Source organism: Heloderma suspectum, chromosome 2 (genome assembly GCF_057233095.1).
Source record: "Heloderma suspectum isolate Gila_16-S chromosome 2, 16-S_ref, whole genome shotgun sequence".
NCBI lineage: Eukaryota > Metazoa > Chordata > Lepidosauria > Squamata > Helodermatidae > Heloderma > Heloderma suspectum.
Window position 1 is genome coordinate 97,338,516 of NC_139459.1, and position 12,688 is coordinate 97,351,203.

The following is a 12,688-nucleotide window of genomic DNA, read 5'->3' on the forward strand; positions in this document are numbered from 1 at the left end:
GAAGCACCTTCCCCAGCGGGATACTTGGCAATCCTACGGCACTGACAGTAATCCGAGGTCCTCACCGACAGTCATGATGAGGGAAAATGGCACATACTCAAATCGTCTGGGTAAAACTCTGTCGCCTAGCAAGTGGAATGCTGCACATGACATAAGTTGCCGTTTTACCCCCTGAAATATAATGGCATTATTTATGTTATGCCCATGAGCATTATGCCCAGCATGTAAGAGAAGCATCTCAATTTGCCTTGGGTGACGAGGGAGAAGCACGCACGCTCCCTCCTTGGTATGCCTCCACCCTGGGACGTAGCATTTTTTAGGCAGTGGGTCCGCACGCCCCACCCCCTTCTCAGCTTCGCTTGGGGACTATTCCTGTTGTCTCCCAACAGTGTCGCCGAGCTTTCTAAAAATAAGAGGAAGGCTTGCCGTAAAATGTAATACTGTGGAAATGTTAGAAAGCCTTGATGGTGGTGGGGGAGAACAGTAAAAGCCCTTCCTTTTAGGGGTGATGATGGTGATGATGATAATCTAAGACAGCGTTCCTTGCGGCCATTTAGTGGGGGGGGGGGATGGCTTGTTCCTTCCTCTGTTGTTGCTGGTGCGTGGCGGCGTTGCAGCATAAAGCCAGCGCAGTGGGTCTGAAGGTTTCTTTCCCTGGGATTTCGATTCGGGGGGCGGGGGTGGGTGCGCGCCGAGCAGAAAGCGAGAGAAAAGGTCCGCCATATTTCTGCCTTACCACGCCCGGAGAGCCGAGCCGCTGAAGACAGTCTGGCTACATATTGTATATGCACCAGTCTCTGCCTCCCTGGCGCCCTCCCTTCTCCCCCCCCCCCCCGGTAGCCACCCCCGTTTCTTACAGTAAGGGAAAGGCGGAACCGAGAAAGGAAGAGCTGTCCCTCCCTGACTATTGCTGCCGCTGCCTTCGAAGACCAGCAGACGAAGCCGCCCTTTTCGTCCCCAGCCTCCGGGCAGGGGAAGTTTACTTTCTAAGAGATCTTAAAAGCAAGCAAGAGCTTTCTCGGGACCAAGGGGAGAAGCCTTTCCGCCCGCTCCTTTTGCGTGGACAGGCTTAGGCTGCTTGCAGCACAGGGTGGGGAAGAGGGCGAAGAAAATGCGCGTGTGGGGGGAGCGGCGGGGAAGGCTCGGCAGCAATTAGCTTCCCAAGCCGGAGAAGGGAAGGGGACACGCTGCTTAGGAAGCTTGGAGGGGCTCGCGTGAAGGGCGAGACCGGCCGTTGCAGGAGCGGAGGAAGGGTGGGGGGCGGCCAGAAAAGGGCGGGGGCGTTTGCAAAGCGGGCGCCTCGGCTTTCTGCTGGGCAGCGTTCTTGCTGCTTCTCCTCCCCGCGTGGATGTTTCCCTGTTGTTTGGTGCATGATTGAAAAGAGAGGAGGAGTTGGAAGCAGCGAGTGTATCAAGAGGCAGGCTTGGGGAGGGGGTAGGTGAGGAAGGTTGTGCTAGCGGCCGAGGTGGAGAAGGGGGGGCACGTTGTGGATGTGCCTGCGCGTCTCCGCGTGTTAGCAGCTAGGGCTCTCCCGGGCTCGCATCGCCTTGCTGTCTCCCCGGGAGTGGCCGGGGTACTGCTCCCAGCGAAGAAGCCCAAGGGCTCGCTTGTGTTCGTGGCTTTGTGGCTCGGGGTGTGCGTCTTTTCGGGGTGGGGGTGGGGGTTGTGCCTGAACCAGTTAGGAAGAATGACTCTGGAGTCCATCATGGCGTGCTGCCTGAGTGAGGAAGCCAAGGAAGCCCGGCGGATCAACGACGAGATTGAGAGGCAGCTCCGCCGGGACAAGCGGGACGCCCGCCGAGAGCTCAAGCTACTGCTGCTGGGTAAGTCTTGGCTGGCGGCGCCTTTCACCCCATCCCCGGGCAGCGGCCCTGGACGTTCACCCCTCCTGCTCCCTCCATTCCTTCTTCCTCCCGCACTGAAGGGTTCGGCGGCGCGTATGTGCGGCGTGCAGATCTTCCATCGACGTGTAGCCATAGAGGAAACGATCCTCTTTGTGTGTGTGTGTGCGCGCGCGCGCGTGCGTGTGTGCGCGCGTGCCTACACTTGGTGCAAAGACGTGTGTGTGTATGGCGCGTGAGCGCGCGCGGGGGTGGGGGTACTGTTATATTTGGACTATTGTTCTGTACGGTTGTGCACACTGTGACAATATGCAGAAGCCAGCCGCTGCTGTAGGAAATCAGATCATGATGGTGTTGGGGGTGGGGAAGGTGTGTGCCAGGACGGGGTGGGGGTGTCAGGGAGGAGACAGTTCAAACCGAGTTCCCTCCCCCTTCCTTCTCTTTCTCTTTCCAGCGGGGATTTGCAAGCTCCATCCTGATAGGGATGGAGGGTGGAGACAGGCGTGTGGCGTGTACGGCTCCCTTGCCATAGACATCACAGCCCTCTCGTTATATTGCCTATGTCGTGTCTTCCTAAGCGAACAGAGGTATATAGCGGAGCGAATGGCTGCTTCTGGTTCCTGTAGGTGGCTTCGTGTGGAGCGGACGCCTGCCGAAAATGGAGAAAAAGGGAAGAGGGTGGGTGAAAGCGAGAGGGAGGGGGGATGGCAGACAGAGGTGGATGGCAAATGCGTGCTTTGGGGGGTGCGAAGGCGGCGAGAGAGAGAAATTGCGCCCCCCCCCCACGCGCATTTGTCGAGACTGACGCGAAATGAAGAGATGAGAAGGAGGACTTGCCTTCTAGGATTGATGGTGACAGGATTTAACGTCTGCATTGTTCGGAGTGCGCTCACGCCTCAAGAAAGCTGGAGTGATTCCTCCCTCTCTGCCTGCTCTCTAGTTGAGGCTTTTCTATTAAAGAAAGAATAGTGACACTCCGAACAGAGCCTGTTTTGAGATAAAAAGGGGAAATTCCTGGTTCTGCCCCACCTATACCTGAACAATATGACTGCAGTCCCCTCATATCTTCCCACTAGACGGAGCATATACTTACGGGTTGCTAGATCAGAATGAACAAGGAGGTGGACTTTATACCAGGGATGCCTGTAATAAGGACATCCGTTGGGCTACTATGTGGTGATATTATGCTTAGGGATTCGAACCACCCTTTAAAATAAAGACATCTGGCAGCTCTTAAGTGTATTGTAGGTGTGTGTTTTTAATTGGAAAAATTATGTTATAATTCTGTTTAAACAGACTCCAGGAACAACCACCCTAGTTCTTATAGTGCGTTAGGGTACATAGCAGTAGCCAAGGGAGAGGTTATGACTAGGAGTAACAGCCTGAAAAATGTCTGCAGCACTGTTTGTTGGGAAGGCATGGTATTTTAAAACTGGCTACCGTGTGTGAAAGATGTGAATGGCTTGTTGCGTTATTGGAGCCTTTCTCAGCTTGTATATAGAGGTGGTAATTCAATTTAGGGATTGGCTTGTTTTAAAATAAACTAAAATTGGCTCACAATCAGTGATGTGGGTTTTGGGGGAAATTTTGAATTGGAAAATCTTCCAGAAGATTTTCTGGAAAACTTCCTTGAAAATAATCCAATTAAAATTATATTAATTTGCATATGGTCATTTTAATAGGAAAATGTTCAGTTTGCATCACAAAATATACTGATGCCTTAGAGCAGGAGTTGGCAACTTGTGGGCTCCAGACGTTTTGGCCTTCATAGCCCAAAACATCAGGAGCGCTACAGATTGTCCACCCCTGCCCTGTAGAAATCTAATTTGTCATGCTTATTTTACTTGTATTTAGCAAGCAAAGCTAAAGAAAAAAGAAAGTACTCCATGTTCATTTTTGTCTCAACATACCACAAGAACTTAACCTGAAATATTCGAGGGAAAAAAATTAAAGCACACTTTAGGGCGCAATCCTATGTCTTCTAGTCAGCAGCTAGACGGCCATAGGATTGGTCGGTTCCTGGAGGACTGACCTCCACCCTTCCCGCGCTGCCTCATTGGCAGTGTGGAGCGGGGAAAATGGAGCATTCCCGGGGACAGGGCGGGGAGGTCGGAAGAGCGGGTATGACACTTTCTACGTGTCGTCCGGCCACCTCTCCCTGTGCTCCGAGGTCCCATGGCTAGACAGCCAAATCGGCCGTCTAGCCGCGGAAGCAGGGTGGCAGGAGTGTGGAGGACATCTGCTCCTCACCACTCCCCCTGTCCTGCACTGGATAGCGGTCGCCCCTGGGCTCTGAAGCCACAGTTGATCCAGACAGGATTGCTCCCTCCATGTGATTGAAATGTTATATTATGTAGAAATTTTTCTTGCACTACTTGTAAAAATTGAAAGACAATAGCATGTTCTTCCCTTACATTGGTTAAATTAAGGAAAAACCCCTGAAGGTACTGAAAACTATTTATTATATTTATGTCCTGCCTCTTTTCCTCTTGCAAGGAACCTAGGGCCCTCTTCATCTCTGTCATCACAACATCCCTGAGAAGTAGGTTAGGCTGAGAGTCAGTGATTGGCCCAAGATTACCCAGTGAGTTTCATGGCTGAGTTGGGAGTAGAAACCGGATCTCCCAAGTCCCAGTCCAGCACACTAACCACTACACCACAGTGGCTCTCACTACTTAATTTTAATTTGACATACTAAGAGAGCAGTTCTATAGTCCCCCAAGGAAATCATCCCAGGGACCTTAGGATGGCTTGGGAAACCTTTGGATGGGGGAGGCAGAGATCTTACCCCAGACCCCTCTCCCTAGCAGCCAGCATGGCGGCTGCTCCTCCTAGGTCAGAAAAGCAACCTTGGAGGAGAAGGAAAAGGGAAAGTTCTGGTGGGTGGGGATGGGGGGAGACTGGAAAGGCCAGGATATGATTTATCCTGAGCCTTCTCCAGCATCCTTCCCTCCCCCTCCCCCCTCCAAAGCACCCTTGCTAAACAGGCTGAAGAACCCGTCTAGTGAAAATACAGGAGACTGGAGGACAGGGAGGCAGGGCATAAGAAACTTGGAAGTCCCCAGATTTTGTGGAGGAATAAAACACTGGAAAAAATTTCCACCCTGCATCACTTCTCACAATTAGGAAAACTATAAACTTTACATTCAGCGATTGCATAGCAGTGTATATACTTACCCATTTCTGGTGTATGGTATAGCTGTGGAGATGGGTGGGATAATATAGTACTGCAAAGAAAATATTTGCTTTTGGGACTATATATTTGGGCTATTCAGTGTTTCAAGGGAGGCAGATTAAAAAATAAATATGTGGAATTTGTGTGTGTGTTACTAGGGCGTGGGGCTGAAATATGTAGAATTGTGTCGTTATAAGAATGTTGGAGTACACTATTAACTCATTTCTGGCATATTGTCATGTAAGTCAAATACAGCAACGATCTTACATTACAATCTATACTACTGCTGCATTTGTTCCCCATTTCCTACTTTATTAAGGCTGCAATACTAAACAAAGTTAGGCATACTCTCAGATTGGAGGAAAAGTGGATTCATGGGAAGTGTATATTTGAAAAGTTGGAATCCTTCAGTTATGTATGTGCTGTTTAATTCCAGAGAGAAATTAACTCATGTGATAGCCAGTGTGGTGTAGTAGCTAGAGTGTTGGACTGGGAGCCAGGAGATCTGGGTTCTAGTCCCCACTCGGCCATGGAAGCTCACTGGGTGACTTTGGGCCAGTCACTGACTCTTAGCCCAGCCTACCTCACAGGGTTGTTATGAAGCTAAAATGGAAAGGAGGAGGATTATGTACGCCACTTTGGGTTCCTCAAAGAGGGAAAAAGGCGGGATATAAATGTAATAAATAAATAAATAAAGGCTGGATAAGATCTCTCTCTAATGATTTTGTTTTTCGCAGTTAATGAACACAGGTGAATAATTTTTTTTTTTTGGTATTCTGTATTTGTGAGGATTAGGAATTTTTGTTCCTGTTCCAACACTATCCACGTTGCTGTGCTAGTTTAAAAGTGTTTGTAGTAGTTTGTAGTAGTGTGGAGTACTTGAAAACATACATGGTCTGCCACTTTTATCTTTAAAATATTATAGGAGTAGTCCTACATCAGGAGAATGCTGTCAAATCCTTAGGCAAGATTACAGAATTCTTTTTTTCAAGTCTGATGGATGCACTTTTCCACATCCACTAACCTTCCTGCTGAGCACCCCATATTCACTTCAGTTATGTGTGTACTGGGCTCTCTAAACAAGCTTTCCTGAAATGCTCAGCCACAGAGCTGGATAGATTAAGACCATTGTCAGCAAACTTGTAAATGCACAAATGAAGTTGAAACATATTTATCTACAGTGACTAGCAAGTAAATTTAGGATTATGTAATAGGTTCCTTTAAAAACAAATTAACTCATTGAGATCAATTCTCCTCTTGTGAAGTACAAAGCATTAGAGAATTAGAATTCAAAGATGTGAGAAAATGTTGATTTTTTTGGTGTGGGGGGGTTGTTTCTTCTTGCTCCTGACAATATTTTATGTAAAATTTTGATACAACCAAATTTGCTATTCAGAAAGCAGTAAGACTTGTATCCAAGTAAATCTTTTTAAGATTGGAATGTCAGACTTATCCTAAACATGCTTACCTGGGAATGAACTCCATGGGATTAATAGGATTTACCTCCAGTTTGTAGTAAGCGTGTTTGGGATTGCAGAGTTAGCTCAAAATGTTTCTTTGTGTTGGTGCCATTTATCTACTGCATTTCATTAGCGACTTTTGGCTTGTATAGATTTTTTTTTTTTTACCACAGTGGAAGTAATATAGCTCTAGTCTTGTATTGATCAACTGTATATTATTATTATTATCATCATTTATTTCATTTCTATACCACCCAATAGCCAAAGCCGTCTTTAAAATCTTCTAATACTTTCTGTTCTAAAAGGTAGATTTTGCTATACATGGAAAGGTAATTTTAAATGAAGGGCTTCATTTTATAGGAAATGATTAGATGGTGAAGTAATCAGGACTGCAGTCCTATACTTTTCCAGGAGTAAGCCCCGTTGAACTCAATGGAACATTTTTGAGTTGACAAAATTGTACTGTCTGCCTCTGAGCAATGGTCTGGGAGCACCTAGTGATGTACTTTGGTTGAAGTTAAGTGGGTCATCAGTGCCTGGATGGAGGACCACTAGGATCCCCTCTAAACTGCTCAGAGAGGGATGAAAATTTTATAAATCTGAATGTTTTCTGTAGTGGGCCTGTAAATAATAGCTATTTGCTTGGTGATCTGAGTCAAGTCAAAATTGTCTTCTGGTGACCGGAACAGGACATCTATAAAAGTTGGCTCTTTTCTTTTAGGTGGCAAATGATACGTTTGTTCATAGGCCAGCTTGTGAAATATTTTGTGGGCTAGAAATGTTTGTTGCCTTATTATGTGACATGCTGTAGTTGGTCTCTTAATTTAATAACCCCTTTTATACAAATTTATGGTTTAGCCAAAATTGGACTACAGTTCTGGTCTCTAAGATCTCAAAGGGATAGCATAAAGCTGAAAACAGTATAGAAAAATGCAACTATGGGCACAATCCTACAGAGAAAAAGTCCTGCAACTACTAACAGAGAAAAAGTCCTACAACTATTCTGCAGCCAGCCACGGGACTTGGAGTTGTAAGACTTTTTTTTTCTGTAAAAACATGCAGAGGTTTGTGTCCTAAAATGATCAGGAAGTTGGATGCCTTTTCCTGTCTACAAGAAAAGGCAAAAGCATTGTGACTGTTTAGTTTAGAAAAAGACAACTAATGGTCAGTCATCATAGAGGGTCATAAAATGTGTGCATGGTGTGGAGAAAAAGGAGTTTTGCTTCATCAACCCTAATAGTAGAGTTCTAGTGACACTGAATGATGGTACATTCAAGACAAACAAAATAAGGCACTTCACATGGCACATAGTTAACTTGTTGAATTCACTACCACATGATGTGGTGAAGATCACTAGCTTTAGCTTAGATGGCTTTAAAAGAGGATTTGACAAATTTATGAAAATGGGTTTATTAATGTCTGCTAGCTGTGATGGCTCAAGGAAACCTCAGTGTCCAGAGGCTGTATGCCACTGAGTACCCATTCCTTGGAAGCACCAGAAAGAGAGAGTTATTGCCTTCAAACCTTGCTGAGGGCATCTGGTTGGCCACTCAAGATGTGGGAAGCAAGATTCTTGACTAGATGGACCTTTGGTCTGATGTAGCAGGCAATTCTTAATCTCCTAATACTGGCATGAGTAACCTAATTTGTGTGTTTTGGATGTGTTGAGTTTGAAAAAAAGCAACAAAAGGCCCCCACAAACACATAAGTAAACTACTTCCATTTTTTATGGTACCAGCTGAAACATGTAGAAGCTAAGATAGTTGAGTAAACCAAAGCTACAGTCTCTCTCTCAATCAATCAATCCATTAATCTATAAATATAAAACTGGTTTACAATTATTGATATAATATAAAGGTTCTTGTACATATTATATTCAAATTATATTTTGCCTCCATGAAAATAAAAAGGGGTCCACTTCTCTCCCAAAGCCTCTGATTTGTTATCTTCCGCTCTCAGATGACTAACATGTGCTGTACCACAAAGCCATGACCTCTTCCACATTCTTGGCTTACAGGGAGAAAGGTAAGGGACCTTAATTAATCCATAGACCCACCCCTGACTCCTCCTAATATTTGCCAAACAATTATATAACCTAAAATAGTAGAGAAGGGGGACCTTCACAAAAGATAAAGGGCCCTGGTCTCTCTGTAATTCAAGTACTGCACCAGACATTCTTTTAACAAAGAGGCCAGTGGATCCTGCCATTTTTTGATGACTAACATCTTTGCTCTTATTGTTCCAAACTACTTTGTGGTGATCTTTCTAAACCATATTATCCAAATAGCCAAGCAAAATCAGCAATGGATGCAAGGGAATAAAATAATCATCAGCCAATTGTATATGTAAGCTTGCACCCAAATTGCTTTACCTTCAGGCATCTTCATCAAACATGGAAGATGCTAACCGTAATTTGTGTATATTTCCAACATCTGTTGATTCCACAAAGTGGTAGAATGTTAAATACCACCCAATATTATCCGGTCATAGTTCTCCTTTATATTGAAACAAGGTGAATTAGTACATATAGATGATCAAATGTTGGTATTCTCAACAATTACTCCCATCTTTCCTTAAATTAGCCTTTTTTCCCTATCTTCCACACTTGGTAAATTTGGGAAATAAATTCTTCTTTTTCTTCTTCTTCTGGTAAACACTGGATTCAAGTAGTGTCAGAAGAAGTATCATTCTCTTATTGAGATTTTGCAGAACAAAACTTCAGTTGAAAATATTGGTATCATTCGGGTGCAGAAGCATTTGGTTGTCCACTGTGGGAAACAGGATGCTAGACTAGGGATGCAATCCTATATGTGTTTAAACAGAAAAAAGTCCTTAGCTCCCAGCATTCCCCAGCCAGCAGGGTTTCTCTTATGTACAAAACACTTCACTGTAGATAAATGATTCTACTACTCATGTAATACAAGGACTAAGTGGCAAATACATTCATTTCTACTTGCTTTAAATATTTATCCAACTTTCTGGGGAAAGTGGGGTGGCAGTCTTACTAATATGAATTCTAAGTTGATTTTTTTCTATGTACAATCTAGATGTTTTTGCCTACTACCTACAGAATGTGTGGAAATTGGCCTCTTAAATCAGCAGTGGGTCACTTCTGTGAAAAGCTGTTTTTCCTACTGTAGTACTGATCCTTTTTTTTTGATGTGATGTAACTGATTCACAGGGTGTGTACTGTATATTATGAAGTCCATTGTAGGAATAAACAACCATGCCTTTTTCAAAGGAAGAGAGACCGAAAACGTGTACAATAATTATGGTAAGAAGCATAACTTGTCTATTAACATTCTACTGTAATAATAGTAATATTTTAGTTTACTTTTTCCTGATATGGTTTTTAATGATATGGTGTTCTGTGGCCAGTCCCACCTTGAGAACAACGGTAACTGCCAGAGGCCCCTGAAGAGCCTGCATGTGCCCTGGTTGCCTAGAACTGATACTGACTGAGATACCTGTTTCAAACATTATGGCACCCACCCATGCTCTCTGTCCAAATCTCATTCGTATTCATTGTCTTCCTCCAGCCTTGCATCCCTTCTCCTGTTCCCTTTGGAATTGCTGCTGCCTCATCTGTTACGCAGTCACAGTCCATTAACTGTTACTTTCTGGTCCCTTAACCTATTTTCCCTTAGCTTCATCCCTCTGATTCTGCCACTGTTGCTGCTCTCTCCCTTGAGGGTCCTCTCATTCTCCCAAACAACTTCCCCTGAATAATGTTGGCTTTGGCCGCCTTCTTCCAAATTCTGCCACTTCCATCCTCTGCACATCCACCATCTTATTGCTTCTCTCTTTTAAGTTAACAGTGTTAGATTCTGTTCCCCTCTGCTTCTCCGTATTGCTGTTCTGTCTTCCCCCCAGCTCCACCTCAGATTTCATTTCCAACCTTGATAACTTGGCTCACCTTCTTCCTCTGTGACAACTCCCTCACTTTGCTTCTTGGTGATTTCAGCGCTGATGTTGATAATTGGTCTGACTCTGCTGCCTCCTGTCTCCTCTCCCTAACCCTCTCCTTCAATCCCCAGCTTTTGATAGACTCCCTCACACACTGTCTTGGGTACTGTCTTGATCTTATTTTCAGCAAGTGCTGCTGTGTCACTGACCTCTGCTGTAGAATTCCTTCGGTCTGATATAATCTTAGTTCCTTCACCACTTCTCCTCATCCATCGTTTCCAAGTTTTACATCCTTTTCCTTCCATTATTTCTGTTCCCTCAATCAACTGGCTTTCTGCAAAGCATTGTACACTCTCTGCTGTGGCTTCTTTCTGCTCATTATCTTTCTGCTCATTAGACTCTGTTTGGGTTTGCACCTTCAGTTCATCCCCTTCCTCAATTCTTGACATGTTTACCCCAGTCTCTCAATGAACTATTCACTTGTCTCATCCCTGGCCCATGCTCACTCACTCCATTGATACCTATGTTCATGTGTAGCTGAACTGCCTCTGGAGGAGAACAAAAGAGCTGGCCAACAACCATTGTAAATTAATTCTCCATTCCTTCTCCTCTTCCATCACCCTGACCAAACAACACTACTTCAGCTCTGAGGGTCATAACAGACATTACTTTAAATCTGTATCTAGCGGCTACATCCCCCCCCCCATTTTTACTTTAGAGTAGGGACAGGGGCCAAAATTCAGATTGGGATCCTAGGGTAGGGGAATGAATTGGATGAATTAACTTTCCTATATGCTTATCTGACCCTTCCACACCCCACCGTCTAGTTGCCATCTCCCTTGGCATTATCCATAATCTTAAGGCTCTGTACTCTGCCCTTGACTATTCTTATATATTTAGTTTGGGGGTAGCTTCGTCAGTTGTCATGGTTTTCAGTACCACCTGTATGCTGATGATGACACCCAACTCTACCTCTCTGCACCATATCTTTCACATTCCATCCAATTCCACATCTCCAACTACCTCTCTGATATTTCTGCTTGGATGCTTCAGCATTGTCTTAGGCTCAGTATGTCCAAGACGGAATTTTTCATCTTTCCTCCCAGAACATCATATCTTCATTCACTCTTCTTATCCATTGATATCACCATCCGCTCTGTTGGTCAGGCATGAAGCCTTGGTTTTCTCTTTGACTTTTCTCTCTCCTTTGTCCCCCAAATTGTGTTCACTGCTAAATCAACACAGCAAAAATGCAGCCCTTCCTCTCTGCCCCTTATTATTTATTCAAAATATTTGTAAGTATTATAATTCAAAAAACCTTTGTAATGTCTGGATTAAGTTTCAGCTTGTTCTCCCTCATCCATCCCAATACTTGCATCCATACACCTGTTCAAAACTTGCACACCATTCCCAGAATTTGGAGGTGGAAAAGAGAGGTAGAGCTGTGTGTCATCAGCATATTGGTGTCAAGATGTTTTCCTGAACATCTGGATGACTTCTCCCAGTGGTTTCATATAGATGTTGAGGAGCATGGGGGATAAGATGGAACTCTGAGGCACTCCACAAACGAAAGGCCATGGGGTGGAATAAAAATCACCTGGTGCTACCTTCTGGGACTGACCATCCAAGAAGGATCAGAGTCATTGTAACACTGTCCCTCCTAAGTCTAACCTGGGCGGTAGGATAGCATGATGAATGGTATCAAAAGCCACTGAGAAGTCTGGCAGAACCAAGAGGGTTGCACTCCCACCATTCATTCCCTGGCACAAGTAATCCACTAGGGTCCTGAAGCTAGATCAGAACCCAGATTGGGATGGATCTAAATCATCATTTTTCCAAAACGACCAGGAGATGAGAAGCCATACCCTCTCTAACACTTTGCCCCGAAAGAGAAGATTAGCAATGGATTGTAGTTGTCTAGGCTCATAGAGATTAAATGTAGTTTGTTTGTTTGTTTGTTTAGCAGGGATTGCATTCCTGCTGCTGGTTCACACCTTCCCTCAATGAGTCCAAATTTTCAAACCCCATCCGCAGCTGCTTTTAATAACCGTGATGAACAAGGATCCAGGAAACATGTGGTCGGTCCCAAACTTTCAAGTAGTTCAGTCACACCCATCAAGCACTCTGCTGCCAAAATTATTCATCTCTCTTGTTGCTCTGACCATGTTAGACCATGCTCTTACCCTCCTTTATTCCCTTCACCAGTTTCCTGTCTGCTTCTGGATCCTGCCCAAGCTTCTTGTCCTCACGTTCAAAACCCTCCATGGCCTTGCCCCTCATCTCACTGCTTATATCCCAACACATAC

At 44.8% G+C, this 12,688-nt stretch overlaps 1 protein-coding gene across 2 annotated transcripts in view; it reads left to right on the top strand.

Annotated features, from left to right (window-relative positions):
• The first annotated feature begins 855 nt into the window (after positions 1-855).
• The window catches only part of LOC146352519 (guanine nucleotide-binding protein G(q) subunit alpha), a 122,801-nt gene continuing 110,968 nt past the window's right edge, over positions 856-12,688 (top strand). The window contains exon 1 of one of the 2 annotated variants that reach the window (XM_084834251.1): positions 856-1,823. In XM_084834251.1, the coding sequence (XP_084690377.1) occupies positions 1,688-1,823 (136 nt within the window). In that variant the 5' untranslated portion in view covers positions 856-1,687. Of the gene's footprint in view, positions 1,824-2,356; positions 2,429-12,688 lie in introns of those variants that run through there. The other variant, XM_084834252.1, reaches the window with a different exon arrangement.